Here is a 24,119-nt window from a genome sequence, read left to right on the forward strand (position 1 = left end):
GTCGTCGCCGGGTTGTAGCAACTGCCCAATAGTAGCTTTCGTTTTCGCCATGGAAGCTTTTTGAATAGACGGTTCCAGCATCTCATTCCGGTCGTTGCAGTGTCCGCGCGTCGCTGCCCGTAGCATCCTATGGACGCCATCCTCGGACATGCTGCACTGCCGGTTGCAGCTCCTGGTGATGCAGCTTTTGCTGTCGCCGGTCGTAGCTTCTTAGCTCGCCGGTAGAAACTTTTAGCTCCGCCAGTTGCAACATCGGTGGTCGCCGGCGTGGTCGGCATGGCCGCCCGATTGCAGCTTTCGTCGTGCCGGCCGTAGCTGTTTAGCACACTGGTAGAAGCTTTCAGCTCCGCCGGTTACAACATCGAGGAATCGCCGGTGTGGTCGCGCGCCTTCCAGTTGAGCTTCCAGTTCCACCGGTTGCAGAACCTTCCAGCTCCTCCCCCCATCCCCGCATCGCATCTCGGAGTTGTCTCCACAACACCGCTCTCCTGCTCAGGACGGCCTTGGTCAGCAGTGAAAAAAAGCGGCAACGCCCTTGACTTGTGCTCCGGCGTGGATGATTAAAAGAAGACAGGAGAAGAAAAGGAATGAGTGAAGGAGAGCGAACCATGTGTGCTGCGGCATGAAAGCTGGAAGAGATAAGGGATCGGGAGAAGAAAAAGCGGTGCCTGGCTCCACCATGTGTAACGCCCTGCCTGTGTCCGGCGCAACGTTTCGGCCGGCGCACCGGGTGAAATTGTTTCCCTTTATTTTATTCTATAAAGATTTTCTTTTTCAAGAACACCCAAGAGAACTAGGTGTCTTTATTCAGAATTTATATTTTGGAGAGAAAGTACGTTTACAAGGAACCAAGCCATTGAACTGACTACTGAGAAGCATATTTATTTCTATTATAATATGGCCACTTCATTGCTTAACAGTAGTTTTTGTGTGCGTGAGAGAAAGAAAGAGAGCACGCGAGCCTCGTGGTTGTGGCTGTCGGCAGCGTGGAGGTCAAGTCCACTGCCTTTGGACGGTGCGTCGGCCCGGCTTTGTCGATCGATCGACTGACTAGTCAGTCAGTCGCGCGCCTAAGTCCACATGCGGGCGTTAGAGCATCAATAGTCCGGCCCATACTCTTGCCGGTCGTCTGCTTATTGACGGTCACGAAAATCAGACCCAGACGAAAGCTTTAAACGGGTCTTGAACATTCGGGTTGATCAACATTCCTCATATTCAATTAAATATGGAACAGATATAAGGCGTCCGGGTGTGTTTGCCACGTCGAACCCAGCTCATTCTAGCCCATCCAACCCCACATATATTCGTCTTCATTCGTTTGTCAGACAAAACCATAGGCACTTCGCACCCCTCTTCCCTCCACTCTCTTCGCCACCCGAGCCGGCTGTCTCCGGCATGGCGGGCAGCGGATGTGACTCCGATCAGTCCGAATTCATCGACTGGGATGTCATTCCGTGCGGGTTGGAGGAGGCAATGGAAGGTCAGCATTGCACTAAGCCGCTCCCGGGAAGATAGTGCCCGGCAGACGGACGGATCTGTCTGGCGCAACTCCATAGCGTCAGCTTAACGGGCGCTCAGGTCCTCTGGGCTAGATCTTAGCGGTCTTGGCAGGCGGAAAATCTCTTTCCCAATCACCGGTCGGGCAGACTATGAGTCCCACCGGGAACGGGCAGCCCACCGTGGGAAGGAGAGGATAAAGGATACCGTGGCCTGTATGACGACGAAAATGGCGGCGGCGGGGGCGGCTGATGCGATGGCGCAGGCAACCGTAGAGGAGGAAGCCATCCACATCCGCATTGTAAAGAAACGACAACGGATGAACACGTGCGCCCTCGCTCGAGATCAGAATTGGGCAGTATGTGCCATGGCCGGACCTCCACTGAAGTAGGAGAAGGAGGACAGCTACGGCAAGGACAGCTCCGGCGACGAGCAGATCCGGCTCGATCCTTACTTCATCTTCGACCGACGAGAAGGACGACAATGGCGCCGGGAAGGACAAGGGCAGCCATGGATGATCTCCACTATAGCCAAACATGTCAAATTTTGATAGTTCGGTGACATGTTTAGTTAGTAGTGATAGAATAGCCGTACGACACGTGTACATTGATATAGTTGCATGAGTTTGTATGAGTTTAAGATATAATAACTGAGGTGTTCAAATGCGAATTGCATTATTTAAGATGTAATCGGCTAGTGTCCGTTAACATGCCCGGGACCGGATTTGCCCATCGCGTTTGTACATGCTCTTACTTCACTTGATTTCCGCCCAATGTCCACACCATTATTATCCTCCCACAGCCATAGCCATAGTGTGGCACCTCCGGTTAAGTGCGCACTTATAGTAGCGATCGGTAGATTGAAGCAGAGTTGAGAATAACATTGACAATTTGAGCCGAAAGCCGAAAGATATGTCCAAGACCAAGAGGGAGCCCCGTTCCGCCGGGACATGATTTTACCACTGCAGCAGATGCTCCGACGTGCCCCTCCCCTTGTAGCTAGCAAGGAAATGCAGTGGAGCTCCAGTCCAGTGTGGTTGCTCGGTCTGGACCGGGCACGTGGCATTAACGAAGCTAGAGAATCAAGTCCAACGGCAAGTCGAATCACTTGCTGTTCCTGAGGTCTTTTTTCATAAATAATGGAAGAGAAAACTCTCATGACGACCTTTGTATCCGAGGTGCACATATACAATCCCACGTCCTTTTCTTCTCTTCAAAAAAAAACACGCAACAGGATCAATCAAAATGGAGCAGGCATTTTTTTCCAGGATCAATAAAAAATGGCGCAGGCAACAGATAAAAAAATTGTTTTTTAGAAAGAAAAAAACAATTAGTGCAGACAAAACGGCTCGCCTGCAAGGAGCAGGTATTGAGCCGACTTGGTAACCACGTCCGATCATCATAGTGACAGCATGTTCTTCTTTTTCCTTCCATTTTTATTCACATTTTTGTGTTCTTTTTTATTTTATGCTTTATTTTCTTCCTTTTGTTTATATTTCGAAATATATTATATTACAAAAAAATACTTTACATAAAATTTTATAACAATCTTAATCCCATTCCCATGTATGAAAAATGTTAATCATGCGTACGAAAAATGTTTGTGAGATTTTAAAAATGCCACACGTTTCAAAAAAATGTGCATGAAATTTAAAAAAATGCCCGTGTAATCCAAAAAATGATTCATACATTCAAAAAATGTATGTTACATTTTTAAAAAAGTTCATAACTTTCGAAAATATGTTTGTGACATATTAAAGAAAATGTTTGTGCAGTGTAACAAAGAAGTTTGCAAAGTTTATAAAAAATGTTTGTGCAACGTAAACAAAAGTTTGCATAGTTTAGAAAAAATATTAGACATGTATAGGAAAAATGTTACACATTTATAAAAAATGTTTTAGATGTATAGAAAAATATAGAATATGTATGAAAAAAAGTAGACATGAAACTTATATTGGAAAAATGTGAATCATTTATCGACAAATGTTAAATGTGTGTAAAAAATGTTCCTGATGTATATGAAAAATGTATAATGCGTATGAAATATGTAGAGATTTGTTTGAAAAAGAAAAAAGGATAAAGGATAAAAAAAGAATGAAACTGAAGAAATAAACAAAAGAACGAGAAAGTAACAAAGAAAACCGAGGAAAAAAAGAAAAAGGAAAAAAGAGAAAAGACCAAAAACCTAAAAAATAAGGAAAAACAAAAACAAAAAGGCCAAAAAACCTGATAAAAATCATAGAAAACCTAAGGAAAACTAGGCTACAAACAAACAGAAAAAAGAACTCGCTTTGCGCTTGCTTTTTTTACAATTGAAACAGTGCGGGAGGCTCTTACAAGAGATATAATAGTACTCCCCCCGTTGTAAAATAAGTGTCTCGACTTTAATTTTGAACATTTTTCTAAGAGATATAAACAATTTTTGAAATCCTAAACTTTTAAAAAAATTCTGATCATTTAAAAAAATTCTGAAAAAGTATAGTACATTTTTTAAAAATATTGTTTTTTGGAAAATGCGAATAATTATTATGTTTCTGAAAAAAATTAAAAGTAAGTAAAGTTAAACTTGTAAAATAAAAAATGATAAACAGGAAAGAAAAATAAAAATTAGAAATACAAAAAGAACAAAAAATGAAAACTGGCCGGCCCAGTCATGGGGGCCCCTGTGAAAGCACTTTTAGTTATTTTATTGTTTTGTCGTTTTTATAAATTGCCTTTTCTCCACCTTTACAATTTTAATTGTTTAGTGTTTATTTTCGTTCTTCTTAATTTCTAGTGATTACTTTCTTAATTTTTAGCGAATACATGCCTTTTTTTAAGAGATACGTGGACAAATATATTTTTAGGCATGCACATATATTTGTTAGAGAAAAATACTTTAAAAAGCGATCATTTCTCTTGTAAATGTAAACAGAGAAAAAATGTTTTTTATCTAGAATAAAAAATGTTCATGCAGCTAGAGAATTGTTTTTCATGCACACTAAACATTTCACGCCACTAGTAATATGTACTATGAAACAAAAGGAAATACATCAATTTTTTAAGCTCGCACAAACTTCATTTAACACTGCTCTCCTGCATGATCTGGCTAAACGGTCCAGATAATAGGACTATATGCCAGTATGGCCCGAGAACGTATCATGTGCACCCAACGAACTCGTACACCAGGTGCTCCGATCCAACCTGAGCCATTGGATTAAAAAGAGAGGGACATGATGAGATGCAAGGGGACCTGCTGGTACATTTTGCAAAACTGACCTTGAAGTCTAGCTGATTTCCGTCCTCCCTTGTCTTCTTTACTGTGCCCTGTTTGAGGCAAAAAATCTGATTGAAAAGAGTAGTCAACCAACAACCAGTAAATCAGAGCCCAAAATTCCACTAATTTGAATCAATGTAAAATATCAGGAGAAGTCATTTGCGACAAATAACGATTATATACAAAACAATTGAAAGTTCTCATATTGTTCTGCAAGTAGATTACTCTGGGTTTTGAACAATGTCAAGTAGAAGGTGTACTTACAGTGTCCAAGTGAACTTTGTGAAACCGTTACAAGTTCATCTTCCAAGAACTTCTTCTGAGACCTGGTTCTATATTGTGTACTATTTAGGTTAGGAGCAGGATTTTTTTTCAAAACTATCACCTTTTTATAGCTAATTCGGAAACTATAGTATCCATTGCCAAAATATCAAAAATATGACCTTGTCGGCCTTGTGGTGGCCGAAGTGGTAGTTTTCGGCCGGAACTTGGCCGAAAAGGATATTTCATCCAGCAGTAGGCCGAAATGAGCCTCAGTTGGGCCGAAGAGGTGTCGTCGGGTGGGGGTGGCCGAAAATAGTAGCTTCGGCCAGGCCTAGACCGAAATGGGCCGTTTTCGGCCAGCCCGCAGCCGAAAAGATTTTTGGCCAGGCCTAGACCGAAAAGGTCTGGATAAGGCCAATCCGCGTCGTCACCTTCCTCCTCGTGCTCGCCTCTGTTCTTTCTCGTTCCTCTCGTTCTTCTCTGTAGAGCTCGCGTCTCCTCCCTGATCTCCTCCAATTTGCACTCATTTTCACAACCAAGGCACAGAATAGATAGATCATAGCATTCTCCATCGGCCTACGGTGTTCTTTTTGTTATGGGATAGTTTTTTGTGCGCTTGGGGGAGGAGCCATGGTGGGGTGGAGGAGGTGCGGTTGGGAAGGAGGTGGTGGTGAGGAGGAGCAGCAGCTGTGGAGGAGGAGGTGGTGAGGAGGAGCAGCAGCTTGGGGGGTGACCGGAGTTGAACCTCTGGTCGTCGAGTGGGCGGCGCTGCCATTGTCCGGTGGCCGGTGCCGCTGACCGGAAGAGACGCACGCTTCGAAGGTATAACCATGGCGTCACAAATTTTCTCTAAATTGTATAGTTTATTAGTTAGTGTTAATATGTTTGTGGTGGCATTTTAGCGCGTAGTTAGTGTAGCGGGTAATATTAGTGTTCGTTGTGATTAATGAGAAGATGACAATGTCTGACAGGTGAAAATGTCTGAATCGGTAAATTTGATTGTTTACTACGGCGCTGGTAATGTTCGATATAATGAGTTGGGAGTTGATCTTAGCGAGTTTAAAAATGGCGTCATGACACTAGCAGACCCGGACAGACTGAACATTAGACAATTGAAGTACTAGTTGACAACTAGTTTCGGGCTGGATCCTGAAGTATGTTCCATCAGTATGCATGCATTGTGGACCAAATCTTGTAAAAATGTCAAGTGGGAGTTGATGCTGGTAGATAGGAGCCAACATTGGTTGTCCCTGTTAAGACGCTGCCGAGACCGAAGAATCCACCCATATGCACTTGTGCAACCTGTGCCGAAGGAGGAGAATGTCGTACAACTCCACAGGGGGTATGAACCCGGCCAAGGCAGTGAAGTGGCTAACGAGATTGTTTTATCCGGGTCACAGCCACAAGATGTGGATGCTAGCCAACCCGAGAAAGAGTCAGACTATGTGCCACACGATGTTTGTGGTCCTGATACTGGGCAGAGTAGCCAGTCGATAATATTAGCTGGTTCTGGTTTTGCTGATGGGGATGAGGAAGGGGATGAAATGCAGAGGGTGATGGAGGAAGAGGACGAGGATGGATTGGTGGAGGAACTGGATTCTGAAAATTCTGAGGATGAAGTGGAGGTACCGATTCCTTTTGCATGGGAGCAGGACATATCCACCGGCCTTACGGTCAACGATGGCCATGAGACTCCATGGCACTATAATCTGAACCAAGTACAGATAGGGGCTATGTTTGATACAAAGAAAAAATTAAAGTATGCGGTGATAAAGTGGGCTATGTCTACGCAGAGGGTTTTCCGGACACACATATCAAGTCCAACAAACTATACCGTGAAATGTGTTGAAACAAGTTGTCCTGGGAAGGTGCACGGGCACGTGCCGAAGTATGACATCCACTGGGTTGTCATCATTGTCGTCCCACATAATTGTGTGAGGAAGAACCTACTGGTGAAGCATCCGAACCTGACTTCAAGTCTCATTGCGCAACTCATGTATACTGAGATAGTAGAGAAGAAAGATATGGAAGCAAAACACATCCAGACAGCAGTGAAGGTCAGATGGAATTATGTCATTCCTTATGGGAAGGCTTGGAGGGCTAAGCAGAAGGCTATGGAGGAAAGGTTTGGGACGTTCTTCGACTCATATGATAATGTTGTCCGTCTCCTGGGCATACTGAAGGAGAGGAATCCCGGCACTTATGTGAACGTACATCACATGAGGTTGCTGAGTATACCAGATTTCAAGGTGTTGAAACGAGTATTCTTCTCTTTTGGTATGTGCATCGAAGCTTTCCGACATTGTCCTCCTGTTATGTTTGTGGATGGTACATTCCTGACCGGTCAGTATAGAGGGCAAATCCTGACTGCTATTGGTGTGGACGGGAACAATCAAATCATCCCACTTGCCATGACATTTGTGGAGGGTGAGAACTTTCTCAGCTGGGTAGGTTCTTCCGCCAAGTGAAAATTGCCATCGTGAAGGACCGACCAAACGTGTGTGTCATTCATGACAGACATGCTGGTATATTGAAGGCCGTGAAGACACTTCGTAATCCAACAGATGACGAACCAACACCTTGGAGGGACTTGCAGAGCCGATGGTGCATGCGCCATCTTGGGGCTAATTTTTTCTCACAGTTCAAGAACAAGCGGTTGATGAACTTGTTCAAAAAATTATGCAAGCAGAGCCAGCAATGCAGATACGAATTTATTTGGTCAAAACTAGATGAGTTTACTAAGAAGCAGGTCCGCGCAAGGAAGAAAATGGAAGAAGATCAGGTTAAATTAGCAGCACTCATCGCGGAGCTAGAGGAGCCAGTAGGTCTTTGTGACTTGTCAGCAATTGACCCTCCTAATACTAAGAGAAAGAAGGGAAGGGCAATAAAGAATTTTTCTGAGTGGATAGAGAAAGAGCCTCTAGTGAATTGGTCTTTGCTGCATGACACACATGGAGATAGGTATGGCCACATGACAACCAATCTTGCAGAGGTGTATAACTTTGTGCTGAGAGGGAATAGAGCATTGCCACTCACAGCTATTGTGGAGGCTGTATTCCATGGTACTTTGAGATATTTCAGAGAAAGGCACGAGTTAGCAAAGAAGCATATTGAAGATAATCAGAACACACCTTATTGTAGCCGTGTCATGGAATACATGGCAAAGAAGATAGAGAAAGCAAAGAAGCACACTGTTAGACTCATAGGGAATCAAGAAAGGAGGTATGAGGTTCAGCTTCCTACCGATGGTTTTGGTTCTGGAAATGAGGTGAAGACACATGAGGTAAAAATTGGAACGGAATTTTATCCAACGTGTGAGTGTACATGCAACAAACCGAAGTTATTGCACCTACCTTACTCTCATGTGTTGGCTGCCTGTGGCCAGATTGAGTTGGATGCTATCTCCTTCGTGTCCCCATACTATTTAAAAGAGGCAGTGCTCAACACCTAGACAGGCGAGATGTCCATTATTGGATGTCCATTATTGTTGAAGTCTAGAAAATCTAGTCTTGTTGGATGTCCATTATTGTTGCAGCTCTGGTCATACGAGAGATTCCCTATTGGACAACCCTATGTCTACGTTGATAAACCTTTTGGTTTGGAGGACTTAGCTGGGACTTATGTGCCTGCTATCGGCGACTTACCTACCATGGGATCTGTTTGGGCACGGCGAGAGGTACTTTTATATTAAGTAACAATTAATTCAATTATTTCTTACCATTCAATAGTATTACTAATGTTTATTTGTTGTCATGCACAGAGACAGTTTGCGCATACTCAGGTTAGGGGATGCTACCCGTCCTTCATGGCGCAGTTTGATAGTTTGCACGAGGATCAAGTTATTTGGGAGCCATACTCGCCTCAGGCTATATCATCGAGGTACCCAATTGGGATTTCTGGATTGTGCACTAGAGATCGGCACTTTTGGATGACCAAGGCCAAGTTGGTGTTCGACGTGACGGTTGAGGAGATGTCTCTTCATAGGGTGATGAGACAGTTCGGTCTATATCAAGAGCCTGAGATTCCAGATATTCCACACTTGCCAGAACACGTGCACAAGTAAGTACTAATACTATTTTAGTTGTCAGCTCTGCATTCATAATATACCTAATCATGTATCGTGCATGTCAGTCTCAGGGACAGTCGCCTAGGAGGAAACAAGTCCATGGCTTATTGGCTTAAGAGCATTACCCCTTACGTTGACGAATGGACTACCGCTGCGACAAATATCTGGGGTGAGGTTCGGCCCTTTAACTGGGAAATGTTCGGGTTGTATCTGCAGCGTTACCGGCATACAACGAGGATCTACTTGGTTCCATTAGCTGCTCCTGATCAGATCGAAGCCCCTCTCACCAGCGATATGTACCCAACTGCCTCTGTTGTGGGAACCAGACACCACACGGTAAATGCCTTGGTTCTCATATGTTAAGTCTTTTGTTAATCTGGACATATTCGCTTGGTTGTCTATTCGTGGTGTCTATCATACAACGAGGATATAATTGGTTAACTCTTTGTGTACAGGGTGACTTGACAGTACAGACGCGAGAGGAGGTTTCCGCTTTAATGCGGCGCTTTCAGAGGGGAGAAACTATCCCACCGCGAGAGGGCGTCTCATGGTTGAGGCGTCTTGATGACAAGCTACGCGGGATTTACGCAGCTGTTACGTGTAGACGGACTTCGGATGTTGCACTTCCTTCTCCAGCACATCGTCCGCCACGTCCCTCTGTACAGCATTCAGAACCACGACCCTTTGTGCACCGTTCAGAACCACGACCCTCTGTGCATCGTGCAGAACCTCATCCTTCACAGCCAGGGAGCTCTTCCTGGCATGAGCCACCTCCTTCACAGCCAGGGAGCTCTTCCTGGCATGAGCCACCTCCTTCACAGCCAGGGAGCTCTTCTTGGCATGAGCCACCTCCTTCACAGCCAGGGAGCTCTTCCTGGCATCAGCCACCTCCTTCACAGCTAGGGAGCGCCTACTGGCATCAGCAGATGGAACTAGGTAACACTACTCACTACATTCTTTTGAACAGTGTAGTAATCGTTCTTGCATTCTCAGCAGTCACTGATGCTTACTAGTGGTGCTTCGTTCATGCATTTGTATCAATTTTACATGTTTTACTTTACCGCTAGCCGCAACCAGTCGCAACCGTTCATGCATTCAGAGCAGTCACCGATCCTTAGTGGTGGTGCTTCGTACTTTGAGGGCGACCGCGAGGATGATGACCGAGCTACAAACATTTATGGCTTCTCGCAGACAGTGTTTCACACTCCACCACCACCACCGACACAGGAGACACAGACCGTGACAGACAAGGTTAACTATGGTCGTGGTTATCGCGAGCCTCGTCCACCGCCTCAGCGCTTATTGCCTTCTGGTCCTCGCCCGAGGAAGACCCAGACTCGTCGTCGTCCCCCGCAGTGATATGCTTATCTATCTATGTATGACTCATTATCTATGTTAGTTTCAGACTATTCGCAGCTGTGTGTCAGTATTTATGTATGAGACATGCTTCATGTATGTGTTACTATCACACTTGCTTCTATCTGATCAGGAGACATATATTGTTTTATGTATGCGAGAGACATATTACTATTACTTCGCATTCTTATTCCAGTTACATTTCCGAATAGACTACAACCGATAATTAAGATACAAGTACGTCTGAATTAAACGGTGCGGCTGAACTTATGCAATACATCTTACATACTACAAAATGAAATTCAGATAGAACATAATGCCCTATAATAATACAATACAAACTAATAATGCAAATACATATGAATGAAACGGTACAACGGGAATACATCTTACATACTACATGAAGTCATCATCGTCATCCTCCGTTGATGCAGCCCTCTTGCCCTTCGACGATGCGGTCCTCTTGCCCTCCGTCGATGCAGAACTCTTGCCCTTGGTCGATGCAGAACTCTTGCCCTTCGAGGATGCAGAACTCTTGCCTTTGGACGATGCAGAACTCTTGCCCTTCGACGATGTAGAACCCGGAAGCGGCGGCATGAAGATATCATCGTCGTCCTCGCTCTCCTCAGTCCATAAAAATGGATGCTTTTCTGCAGTCCTTTTGAAAGTTTCACTCTTCGGCTCCACCACCTTCTTCCACCTTTCATGCAACCTAAGAAGTTCTTTACGTACCTCCTCATAGGTCCTTTCAGGCCACCCGGACCTACGTAATTCGTGAGCCAACTCATTCATTATGGTGTCACTACCGGTGAGTTCGTCCCATGGAACTATCCTATTGTCCATCCTGAAATCGGTAGCTAGACTCAGCAGAGTGCTGCTCATCTAAGGGTGAAAACTACGATCGAATGGATAATGGGACATCTCGACTACACTACACTGGAATGCTTATCCACCTCCACCGGAAGGGGATTTTATAGATACAGAGGAGAAAATGGCGGGAAAGAATAACTGCAGTATGGCGGGAAAGAATAACTGCAGTATGGCGGGAAAATAAGGCGGGAAGGGGTTGGCGGGAAACGGGTGGCAGGAACATATGGCGGGAAGGGGTTGGCGGGAAACGGATGGCGGGAAGGGGTTGGCGGGAAACGGGTGGCGGGAACATATGGCGGGAAGGGGTTGGCGGGAAACGGATGGCGGGAAGGGGTTGGCGGGAAACGGGTGGCGGAAACATATGGCGGGAAGGGGTTGGCGGGAAACGAATGGCGGGAAACGGGTGGCGAGAAAATACATTTCAGCATAATGTATGAGCCATGCAACTTCGGCCTACACGAGACCAAAAAGTACTTTTCGGCCTAGGCTTGACCAAAAAGTCTATTTCGGCCTAGACTTGACCAAAAAGTGCCTTTTCGGTCAGGACCCCACCACTTCGGCCAAGAGATGGCCGAAAAGTTCACTTCGGCCTAACTGTGGCCGAAAAGTCCTATTTCGGCCAAGAGATGGCCGACAGGCTACTGCTTTTGATTTTTATGAAAATCATGCTATAGTTTCCGAAAATGCTATAAAATATATTATAGTTTTGAAAAAAAATCTAGGAGCAGACCAGAGCTTTGTTTCACCTCTCAACAGAGTTTCCGCTATGTGGTTCACTTGAACCCGCCATGGGACAAGTTACCGCACCCATCTCCGAGAAGTAGGCGAGGTCGTTGTGTTAGCCAGGAGTGTGTGCAGTTCAACACGGAGGTGATCTATTTAGTTTTCACAGAATGCACTGTATTAAAGAAAAACAGTTGTGTTTTAATCCAAATAGGCTCAGCATTGCAGAACACTTGATTTTGAACACCCTTGTCTTGATGTGTATATGAGTAATAGCTGATGAGAGAACAATAGCTGATGCAGTCTCTGTCATGTACTATAATTTTGCTCTGTATTTTTAAAAATTCAGTTACGTTTTACTTCCGGTATGCTCAGCATCGCAGAAAACTAGACCTGAATGTCCCGGTCTCTATGTGTACATGAATTGGTATTGTTGATGCAGTCTAACTATATTTCTCTTCTTTTCTACCAGACTCCAGTAGCAATGGTTCCGGTGAAGATTTCAGGAACTTCTTTGGCGACGGTGACAATGCCTACTCAGAGGCGAAGAGACACTCAGACACCATCCTTTGATTCCCAATAACGATTGTTCATAGCAGTTGTTCATAGGAGCAGTGATACATATGAAGATTATCTCCATACATATTTTCAGGCCACACAAGTTCAGGGATTTTTGGCACCATGTAAACACTTGCCCCAAAAAATAGTATGTACCATTTTTCATTGTTCAGAGGGGTGTCTGTTGTAAAGTTCATGTGCATGCTTGTGATGCTCCAATATGAAATACAGTGATGTTCTTGCATGGAAGCATTCAAAAAAATGTGTTCAGAGATCTTTAGTTCAGTTTCAGAACAAGATATCATCACAACAGTTATTTATAAAGTTGTTTCTCTCATACTTAATACTTATTATAGAGTTATAACTGCTGAACAATGAACAATCATGCAACAGCTACATAAGTCGATACAAGAGCACACGTGAGAAGACAGGCATAGTAGAGAAGACAGTGCAAGGCAGAGTTCATCTAGACTTCAAGGTCCGTATTGTTGGATTGGGGCACCTGGTGCATGAGTTCGTCGGGAGCACAGGATACGTTCAGCTCCCCTTGCCCCTCATCATGTCCCTCTTTTTTTAATCCAATGGCTGAGGTTGGACCGGAGCACCTGGTGCACGAGTTCGTCGGGAGCACAGGATATGTTCTCAGTGTGACCCATACCATCGCTTATATGGACATAAAGACAATCAAATCTAGACAAGGAAATGCTCTTACAGTGTGACCAGCCATGTGCATGAGAGACTGAAATCACTACACGATTTAACAGCAAAGTAAAAGGGAACCAAAGCCAATTATAAATACTAAATTAACACATCTTTATTGTGTGACTGCAAAACGGCATGGATCTGGCGGATTAGTCATGGATCCACGTACTGCATCGCGTTTCATGGCGCGGTGCTCTCTCATGGTTGAGGCGACGACAACTCAACTCTCTCCACGCAGCGCTGATCCCCTGTGTGATCTCTGCTTCAAGACCATGCCTCCCTGTGCCTTGGGAGGATAGTGTCTTTTCCTGATAAAAGAATAAAGTATGTATTAGCATGGACTTCACTGTAACATAAAAGCAAGGTATGTACATATATCTTTCTAATTTCGTAGAAAGGAAATAGCCAATTAGTATAACTAAACTCAAATAGGAAACAACAGAAAATTAGTGTTTTTCTTTTAGTCCTACCCTTCGATCATATCACACGACCATGTTTTTCCATCTAAAAAAACAAGTACCATGTCATGTGATAGGTTCGTTGCAATCTTGTGTAGTTACTCTTCTTTTTTTGGGGCAGTGTAGTAACTCTCTCATATTCCTAAATAATGATCAATGCTCTATTATTTCCATTTTTTGCTTCAACATGGGACAAGATTTTTATCACCAGTCCTTAATTCATACTAATGCAAATCACTGATTGATATAATCAAAGACCAATCATGTGGAGATAAGTTTTTTTATTCATGTGGAGATTTTTGTCACCAGTCCTTAATTCATGCTAATGCAAATCACTGTTTGATATTATCAACAACTTAGTGCCCACACACAGGGCATGATTCTCCTTGCAGAACATATAGGCACTCTCCAGAAATAATTGGTCGATACCAATTCTAGTTTTGACTCCTCACTGGGGGTTGTTGTGATTAATTACTACCTCTGTACCAAGATATAAGATGTTTTTGCTGCAAAAACGTCTTATATTTTGATACGGAGGGAGTAGTTACGAGTTTACTTGCACAACAAAGGTTACTGTTTCGTATTCAAATATTCAAGCCACAAGTCAACCAAGTGTAACACCATTTTCGTCTCCAGAAATCCTATCTCTCGATACAAATTCCAGTTTGCCCCCTGACTGGAGAGAAGACTTTTGTCATTAATTGATTATGTGTTCGCTTGCAAAATTAAGGTTAATGTTTTTCATATAGATATATTTAACCTAAAGTCACACCAAGAAAAAACAGGTATGATCGAACAGCATGATCATAGGTCATAACAAGTGAGCAACCAAAGAGACCTAATTGTGTGCAATATTAGCTTGGTCAAAATAACAAACCGTACAAACAAAATGTTATATTTTCTCTTAGTACCCTCATAAAAGAATAATTCAATCCAGAACCTATTAATTTTTTTCTGTAAATACCAACCACACAGGTACGAGGTACGCCAGAACACAAAATCTCCACTTTGCACCATTTCTTTAGCCAAAAATACCAATATTACCTCCATTTCCAGCAAGAAAATGAGTGTGCACTTCAGTATTTCATGGACACGCCAGTGCACTCATGTGTGAATGTATCAGCACCCTATTTGCTTCCTGACAAACACACGCGCAAGAGAGAGATGGCTCGAGGAAGACAATGACACAAGTGGTTTAGCACTGCTCAAACTTCCGCAGCTCTTCTGATTCTTGCCATTGCTTATTTGTGGCTAACATACTCCAACAGAAAAGACCGAGAGTGAAGTGATTTTGCCCTTCACGAGTCCTACCATCTCACAGCTTTTCTGATTCTTGCCATTGCTTATTTGTGGCTAACAAACTCTAACAGAAAAGACCAAGAGTGAAGCGATTTTGCCCCTCATGTGAGTCGTGCCATCTCACAACTCAAGAATCACCTCGCGCAGCTCCTGGCGCCGCTAGACTAGCTCACAAACAAACCCGTGACGACCCCTATGTTATTGTATGTGAAAGGGGAAAACAGAAGGAAAATAATGTGACAGGCCATGGGGTTTATCCCAACAATATCACCCCCTAAAGCATGTGCCATTGTAACTTTGACCATGCCGATCTTTGCACGAAGCTCCACGAAGTGCACATGCCCAAGAGCTTGAGTGAGAATGTCGGCGAGCTGTCCGTTGGTGCCAACAAACTGCAAACCAACCTTCATGGTCTCTCCGCATTCCTGAATGCAGTGGAAATGTGATTGCTTCGCTTGTGGAAAACTGGATTTTTAGCAAATGAGATGGCGGATTAGTTGTCAATGTAGAGTTGATCGCAGGCTGGCTCCTCCTTCAGTTTATTGAGGAACGAAGTGAGTGAAATTCCTTAGCACGCCGCTACAGTGGCAGCTAAGTACTCTGCTTCGCACGAGGAGAGAGGCACCACATTCTACTTGAGTGACTGCCAGCTGTTAACATTGTTGGCATAGAAGAACAACGGTGCTCAGCTCAGACGAGTGTCAAGATCACCGATCATGACGTTGTCGCTATAGCAGACGAGGTAGTCGTCCCCGCTCCCCTCAAGAGTAGTGACAACCCCAGTTCGGCGTGCTGGCGACATAGCGCAGCACTCTTCACCGCAGCAATGTTTTGGGTGGTCGGTGCCTCCATGAAGCACGAGACATAGCCGATGGCGTAAGAGGGACTAGCACACCTTGATCCACAGGTAAAAACTCAAGGTACTGAGGTCACCCATTTTGAAGTGCTCGATTTCCCCCGACGTCGAAGCCAATGATGACACAGACACCACAAGCAGACGAGACGTGGTGCTGCCGCCGCGAACCTGGACGGCGCGCTCTCCGGCGCTCCGCTCGAAACAGAGTGATAACGGACACGATCGAACTTTTGGTTCCAAGCACGTGGTGCTTGCTTCAGTGCATAGAGCCTTGTCAAGGTGTAGCACTTTCCTCTCTTGTCCGAAAATGGTGTATCCCAACATTGTGCGACGTAACCTCCTCCTCAAGTTTGTCGTTGAGGAAGGCGGACTTTACGTCCTTTTGGTGCACGCCCCAGCCGGCGCGCGTTGCCAGAGCTAGCAAAAGCGGCACAGACTCGAGACGAGCGACAAGGGCGAACACTTCATCATGGTCCACCCGCTGGCACAACACATAACCCTTTGCCACAAGGTGCGCCTTGTGCCGGAGCACCGCACCGTTTTCGTGTCTTGACCTTGTACACCCACTTCAAGCCTATGGGACCAAGGCTGGAAGGGAGCTCGATGAGGAGCCACCGTACCTTGTACACCCACTTCAGGCCTATGGGACCAAGGCTAGAAGGGAGGTCGATGAGGAGCCACGCGGTTTTCCTCAATGGACGTTGTCTCCTCATCCAAGGCGTGTAGTTAGGCCGCGTGCTGCTCGGCCACGAGGTGCAGCTCTCCATCATCCGGCAGGATTTTGTCGCTGAACTGCATATTGGGTTGCACAATACCGTCATGAGCGCATGGTCATCAAGTGCATACTTGCCGGCGACGACGAGGGTGGCATGCCAAAAGATAAATTCGCCGAGTCGAGGTCTACCATGTTAACCAGTTGGGGAGAAAGGGTTGTCGTGTCAAGGTCTACCGTATTAACCAGTTAGGGCCAAAGGGTTGCCGTGGAACCGCTTCTTGTTGTCGTGGCAATAGTCGCGGCAGTCACTGTCGCCGGTGCTGCCATGGCAGCATTCTCGGGCGAAACCGATCAACAGCAGCGCTTCCGCATGAAACGAGTGCCATAGCAACCTTTTCTAAGAGCATCTCCAACAGCCGCGCCAAACTAGCGCCGCGCCGCAAAATTGCCCGTTTTAGCACGCGCGCAACCGGTATAGTTGCTCCAGCGGGCGCGCAAAAACAGCGCGCACGGCATATGTAGTTCAGCGCGCGGGCCGAAACTCAATCGCGCGCCGCTTATTTGCTGCGCCCGCTCCCGCGCGCTGGACTCTCCCGCGCTCGCTCGCAACTCCCACCCCCCATCCAGCCGCGCCACCCGGCGACCGTTCCGGTGCTTCCCTGGCCTATCCCCGCGCCGAAGCCGCCGCCCCTCGCGCGCGTCCGTCCTCCGACAAACAGCGCCCGAGCGCTCGCTGCCGCTCGGCGCCCGCAAGGTGTTCGACAAAACGCCTACAAGGTATGTATTGCTCAAACTTCGTGAATTTGGTGCATGTTGATTGTAGTTTTTATAGCATAGTATTGAACATTGTAGATGAGTTCGTCGTATGATTCTTCCGAAGAAGAATTTGATATGGAAGAGGAGGAGGATCTTGCAATGATCCTAGCTATGCATATCAATAAACCGAAGCACGGTGGTTCGGTTATGGGTCGGCAGAAAATTTGGAGAGATAGGATCGATGCCCATAACAGATTGATGAGGCACTATTTCGTGGAGAATCCCACATACCCGGAGTCGTATTTTCATCGCCGGTTTAGGATGAGCACCGACTTGTTCAGGCGCATTGCAGAGAAACTAGCGAGCCATGACCGGTTTTTTTAGCAGAGGAATGCCGCCGGAGAGCTCGGGCATAGCACCTTTCAGAAGGTGACAGCCGCTTTGCGTATGTTGGCATACGGTATCCCGGCTGATCTAGTTGATGATCACTTGGCTATGGGTGAGAGCCAAGCCATCATGTGTGTCAAGCGCTTCGCAGTCGGAATTGTGCAAGTGTTTGGCGAGGAGTATTTGAGAACTCCCAATGCTGAAGACGCCGCAAGGCTATTGGCGATGAACAAAGCTCGCGGCTTTCCTGGCATGCTTGGCTCAATAGATTGCATGCTTTGGAGTTGGAAGAATTGTCCAAAGGCATGGCATGGGCAATTCCACGGCCAAAAAAAGGGTTCCACTATAATCCTTGAAGCGGTGGCCGATCAAGAGACTTGGATTTGGCATGCATTCTTTGGAATGCCTGGATCTTTGAATGACATCAATGTTGTCAACCGGTCACCACTGATGAATAAGATTACAAATGCTGAGTTGCCACCGGTGCAGTTTGTAGCAAATGGCCGTACATACAACTATGGCTATTATCTAGCGGATGGCATCTATCCAAAGTGGCAAACCTTCGTGAAGCCGTTGAAAAAGCCGGAAGGTAAGAAAAATCTTGATTTCCACAATGCTCAAGCGGCGGCTAGAAAAGATGTGGAGAGAGCTCTTGGGATTTTGCAAGCCCAATTTGCTTGTGAGAGGACCGGCTAGATTTTGGGATCAAAAAATGCTTTGGTACATCATGCACGCTTGTGTGATCATGCACAACATGATCATCGAGAATGAGCGTGGCCAAGATTTAGACTACTCACAGTATGAGCTCTTGGGACATCCCGTGCGAATGCGACGGAGGGCTGAAAGGTTGGCCCGTTTTGTTGCCTCCTATCATGCCATTCGGCGTCCCGCAGCGCACAATGATCTTCAGAAGGATCTCATTGAGTGGTGGGCATGGCATGGACGACAAAGAGCATGATTTCTGCGTTCGACATTGTATTGTTCATGAACTATTTGTTGTGTTTATTGCACTATTTGTTGTACTGAACGATAAACTATTTGTTTGGGTTGTAATAACGAAATTGAACTATTTATTGTTGATTTATTTTTGTTTAGTTTGATCATTTTTGCTTCTATTTGAAATGTACTCCCTCCGTTCCTAAATATGTCTCTTTAGAGATTTCAAATGGACTACCACATACGGATGTATATAGACTTATTTTAGAGTGTAGATTCACTCATTTTGCTCCGCATGTAGTCACTTGTTGAAATCTCTAGAAAGACAAATATTTAGGAACGAAGGGAGTATATGTTGTTTGTGCGAGTCGCGCGCGCTGCATTTTAGCGCCGCTGTTGGAGCCAGCGCTAGCGGCCGCGCAAAACCAGGCGAACGGCGCGCGGCAAACTAGTTTTTAGCGCGCGGAGCGAAGCGCGGCTGTTGAAGATGCTCTAATAACATGACACGTTCTGCCAGGATCTGTTATCATGCCAGGCACCTCTCCCTGGTCCTCCGCGACATCTGGTGCGTCTCCTAGGGTGTGTTGGGCGCCAAGTACTTACTTGATGGTGACGTGCGAAGGATGTGCTTGCGGGTAGGTCTGCTCCTCACAGCCAATCCCAGCTTCCCCATTGGTCAAAGACGAATGGTGTACATGTGCTGAGGGGACGCTTTACCTTGGCGAGGAGGTTCTTTTGCGGGCCGTGCACCGTCATGCTCCACGTGCGTCGAGTATCCAATCTCGTCAAACTGCCCAATGTTGACGATGTTGCTCTCCAGGCGGGAAATTCAATACACGTTCTTTAATTCACGGTGGTGGCTACCCGTCGCGGCGAACAAGATAATGCCTTGTCTACATTCCTCCACCACAGAGTCCTCGCCGAACTTCACCGTGCCCATCACCGTACTGTTTCATGTGGTCCAACGAAGACAGAAGCGTTGACAGTCATTTGGTTTGACACACCGGCGTCAAGGTACCAGGGTACATCAACGTCACCAGAGGCATGCCGAAGCTTGATGCAAGCTCACTCTTCATTGAGGAAGACGCGCTCGTACTCTGCCATGGCAGCTGGAATGGAGTTGCTGCAATGGCAACATTGGGCACAATTGCTACCATTGCAGCCTTTCGGGGCAAAAGCCATGCCATGGCAGGATTTCCTACCGCGATGACTGCTGATAAGGATGTTGTCATTGCAATGCTTTGGGCGATTCCGCTACCATGGCAGGACTTTGTGCTGTGGTGGCAAGGTGTGTTGTGCACTCCTGCAGCAGCAGCAGCGTTGACTTCGTCGGCCTACACCAGGTGAGCCTCCTCCTGCTTCTTGCGGCAATCACTTGCCCAGTGGCCTAGCTTTCCACAATAGCGACACTTCTCGCGGCCGCCGCTTCTCGGCTGACCTTGGCTTTTGCGTCCGCCGCTGAACTTAGCTCGGGAGCACCCTCCACCACCACCACCACCACGGCAAGAGCTATTGTTGCCTGAGGTGTTGCTGCTGCCAGAGAACCCGCCTTGGTTGTATCTATACTATCGCACAACCTACTGCTCCTCAGCTAGCACTAGGCAGTTGCCGCCCTGGCTAGATCCATCCAGCCTGTGTCATACCTCTGCCGTGTTGAACCATCTCGTCAGCTCCTCGATGGAGAGTGCAGAGTGGTCGAACGGGGTCTATGTAGAGGGCGACATGTGAGTAGTGCGGCGAGACAGCCCAGAGAAATTTCTCCGAGGCTTCTTCCTGCAGCTAATCACCAGGTACTGCTAGATTGTTCATCATACCGTTGAGCCATAGGGCGAAATCATCGAAGAAGCTGCGGAAGTTTGAGTAGCGCATAACTACTCAACAGTATGAATTAGAAAACCTCATCCGAGTGCATAACTCTATGACCGCAACATAGTAAGTAAGTGCACAGGCATTTGGCACTGCCTCTACCATTACCATCCTGATTTCCTCTAGACTAACGAAGCACCAGAATTGTTCTCTGACGGTAGAAAAGCCTAGAAATTCTCCTCTTTCGCACTGACAGAATAATAGTACATTGTCTTATTGAAACGAGCTGTGCATAATGACTTGATCAAGAAAGATAGAGAGATCCAGAGTCCTCACCTAGCAGGTTTCTCGGTAGCCAGCCCCATCCCGTTCCACGGGAAGTTTCCCCCCTTCTCGTCAGCTTGCTCATTCGCCCTGGCACGTCCCCTCCTCTTGTTCCCCAGCCTCCCAGGGTTTCCATACACGATCTTGCCGCATCCAGCCCTGGAGAAGCCCTCCCTCTCGTCCTCCATCCAATGTTTCCCCTTCCCCTCCCTCTCCCCCTCGACCTCTGCCCCTTCCACAACCTTCCTCCTCGCCGCGGCTGCGCTGGCCTTCCGCTCCCTCTCCCCGAGGATCGCGCCGATGGGGAAGATGTCGGGGGAAACGGAGAGCGGGGCCTGAAGAGTGACGTAGGCCTTCTTGTAGTCTGGCTTGGCGGCGAGGAAGGGTCCCCGGCGGTGCTTCTTGCCCTCCATGTTGAGGGTGCGGACTTCGGCGATGTTGAAGCCGTAGACGGACTCGAGGCAGCGGCGGATGTCGACCTTGGAGGCGGAGGGGACGGTCCTCACAGCGAACTCCTGGACGGAGGTCAGGGGGGCCGGGGGGAGCATGAGCTTGATGGGGAGGTTGGCGAAGTGGAGCACGCGGCGGCCCAGCCTGCTACCCATGGCCGGATGCGGCGGCGAAGGGTGGCCGGATGCGGCGGCGGAGGAGGGCGTAGGGTTTAGAGAGTGAAAATGGTTCGGTTCGGGTTCAGCGGCTCAGGCGAAGGACTCGGGACAAGAGGGACTATTGGGCTTGGTTCGGCTGTAGCGACCAAAAATGCCCACAAGCAAGCATTCGCGGCATTGGGCGGGCCCAAGCGCACGGGAGGCCACAGCCACATTTTATTGTTTCTTTTTCACGTTCTTAGTTTTTGTTTTCTGCTTTACTCTTTTACTTTTGTTATTTATACACTTCCAAACGTTATAAATAAATATATTAACAAACAAATCTACATAAAAACATTTGTAACAAATGGTAACCAAGTATTTGAAAAATAATAAATGTGTATAGAGAAAATGTTTCTCCTGTGTATGGAAAAAATGTTAATCAAGCATTTGAAAAAATGTTTAAAATGTTTATCAAGCTTTCGAAGTAAAACATCAAGCCGGAACATTTTCAGCACCCTCCGGCTCGGTTTTCTCTCTGAAACATTTCCGGAAGGTCCCGGAACATTTTCAGCACCCTCCAAAATTGTTTCGGAGTAAAACATCAAGCCGGAAAATTTTCGGAATACGTACGATTTTGGAGGGTGCTGAAAATGTTCCGGGACCTTCCGGAATTTTGCCAGAGAGAAAGCGAGCGAAAAACACCATGTTCCCGCCAGGGCGACAAGATTCCCCTTTTCGTGGGGAGTTATTTTTCGGTGGGGGCCCCTTTTGGGGATCAGCCCATAATTGATAGAAGCTTGTTGGGGGCATGGTGGGGGCAGCCTCATAGAAATATGCCCTAGAGGCAATAATAAAGTTGTTATTATTATATTCTCTTATTCATGATAAAGGTTTATTATTCATGCTAGAATTGTATTGATCTAAAACTTAAATACATGTGTGGATATATAAACAAAATACTGTGTCCATAGTGAGCCTCTACTAAACTAGCTCGTTGATCAAAGATGGTTAAGGTTTCCTAACCATAGACATGTGTTGTCACTTGATAATAGGGTCACATCATTAGGAGAATGATGTGATGGACAAGACCCATCCGTTAGCTTAGCGTAATGATCGTTCTGTTTTATTGCTATTGCTTTCTTCATGTCAAATACATATTCCTTCGACTATGAGATCATGCAACTCCCGGATACCGGAGGAATTCCTTGTGTGCTATCAAATGTCACAACATAACTAGGTGATCATAAAGATGCACTACAGATATCTCTGAAGGTGTCTGTTGAGTTGGCATAAATTGAGATTAGGATTTGTCACTCCGTGTATCGGAAATGTATCTCTTGGCCCTCTCGGTAATGCACATCACAAGAAGCTTGCAAGCAAAGTGACTAATGAGTTAGTTACGAGATGGTGTATTATAGAACGAGTAAAGAGACTAGCCAGTCACGAGATTGAACTAGGTATGAAGATACCGACGATCGAATCTCGGGCAAGTAACATACCGACAGACAAAGGGAATTACGTATGATGTCCTAAGGTTCGACCGATAAAGATCTTCGTGGAATATGTAGGAACCAATATGGGCATCCAGGTTCCGCTATTGATTATTGACCGGAGAGGCGTCGCAGTCATGTCTACATCATTCTCGAACCCGTAGGGTCCGCATGCTTAATGTTCGTTGATGATATAGTATTATATGAGTTATGTGATTTGGTGACCGAATGTTGTTCGGAGTCCCGGATGAGATCACAGACATGACGAGGAGCTCCGAAATGGTCCGGAGGTAAAGATTGATATATAGACGATGCTATTTGGTCACAGAAAGGTTTCGGAGTGTATCGGTAGTCATCGGATCACCGGAAGGGGTTCTGGGAAGCCCCGGGAGGTTAATGGGCCTTATGGGCCAAGAGGGGGAACACACCAGCCCAAAAGGGGCTGGCATGCCCCTTCCCTTGGCCGACGGCCCTATGGATGGACAGGGGGAGGGCTAGCCCCTCTTTCCTTCCCTCCACCTAAGAGGAAGGAAAGGGGGTGCCACCTCCTCCTGCCTTCCCCCCACAGGCAAACAAGGAAGGGGGTGCCAAAGGGTAGGCGCCCAAGGGGCCCGGCCGGCCACCTTGGGCCACCCCTTGGCTGCAACCCCTCCCCCCCATCTCTCTCTCTATATATATATGTGTGTGTGTGTGTGTGTGTGTGTGTGTGAGGATGGGGGAACCACACAAAACCACGACAATCTCTTAGCCGTGTGCGGCACCCCTCTCTAAAGTTTAGTCCTCTGTCTAGTTTTCCGCAATGCATGACGAAGCCCTGCGGGAACGAGTTCACCACCACCGTCACCACATGAAGGAAATATGCCCTAGAGGCAATAATAAAGTTTTTATTTTATATTTCCTTATTCATGATAAATGTTTATTATTCATGATAGAATTGTATTGATCGGAAACCTTAATACATGTGTGAATACATAGACAAACACTATGTCCCTAGTGAGCCTATACTTGACTAGCTCGTTGATCAAAGATGGTTAAGGTTTCCTAACCATGGACATAAGTTGTCATTTGATAACGGGATCACATCATTAGGAGAATGATGTGATGGACAAGACCCATCCGTTAGCTTAATGTAATGATCATTTTGTTTTATTGCTATTGCTTTCTTCATGTCAAATACATATTCCTTCGACTATGAGAGTATGCAACTCCCG

At 46.3% G+C, this 24,119-nt stretch overlaps 2 protein-coding genes across 2 annotated transcripts; one reads left to right on the plus strand and one right to left on the minus strand.

The window, feature by feature from the left end:
• The first annotated feature begins 8,944 nt into the window (after positions 1–8,944).
• LOC147959381 (uncharacterized) lies at positions 8,945–10,441 on the plus strand. Its single transcript, XM_087532263.1, has 4 exons — positions 8,945–9,075; positions 9,154–9,418; positions 9,538–10,050; positions 10,160–10,441. The coding sequence occupies exons 1-4, from the start codon at positions 8,945–8,947 to the stop codon at positions 10,439–10,441; spliced, it is 1,191 nt and encodes a 396-aa protein (XP_087388389.1).
• A 2,785-nt stretch (positions 10,442–13,226) lies between these two features.
• On the minus strand, positions 13,227–21,549 carry LOC125521021 (Ribosomal protein L23/L15e family protein). The gene is made up of 2 exons (XM_048686073.2): positions 20,841–21,549; positions 13,227–13,599 (listed from the first exon to the last, which is right to left on the minus strand). The coding sequence occupies exons 1-2, from the start codon at positions 21,431–21,433 to the stop codon at positions 13,512–13,514; spliced, it is 681 nt and encodes a 226-aa protein (XP_048542030.1). The 5' UTR covers positions 21,434–21,549; the 3' UTR covers positions 13,227–13,511.
• Positions 21,550–24,119: the final 2,570 nt, after the last annotated feature.

The sequence above is a fragment of the Triticum urartu genome, chromosome 7A (genome assembly GCF_056163025.1).
Source record: "Triticum urartu cultivar PI428250 chromosome 7A, HENAU_Tu73, whole genome shotgun sequence".
Taxonomy (NCBI): Eukaryota; Viridiplantae; Streptophyta; class Magnoliopsida; order Poales; family Poaceae; genus Triticum; species Triticum urartu.

Coding starts and splice junctions, on each gene's coding strand:
- LOC125521021 (XM_048686073.2), bottom strand. CDS start 21,433: ATGGGTAGCAGGCTGGGCCGCCGCGTGCTCCACTTCGCCAACCTCCCC. Junction 13,600..20,840: donor GCTACCGAGAAACCTGCTAG/GTGAGGACTCTG, acceptor TTCTTTTATCAG/GAAAAGACACTATCCTCCCA.
- LOC147959381 (XM_087532263.1), top strand. CDS start 8,945: ATGACCAAGGCCAAGTTGGTGTTCGACGTGACGGTTGAGGAGATGTCT. Junction 9,076..9,153: donor TTGCCAGAACACGTGCACAA/GTAAGTACTAAT, acceptor TGTCAGTCTCAG/GGACAGTCGCCTAGGAGGAA. Junction 10,051..10,159: donor ACTACATTCTTTTGAACAGT/GTAGTAATCGTT, acceptor AGCCGCAACCAG/TCGCAACCGTTCATGCATTC.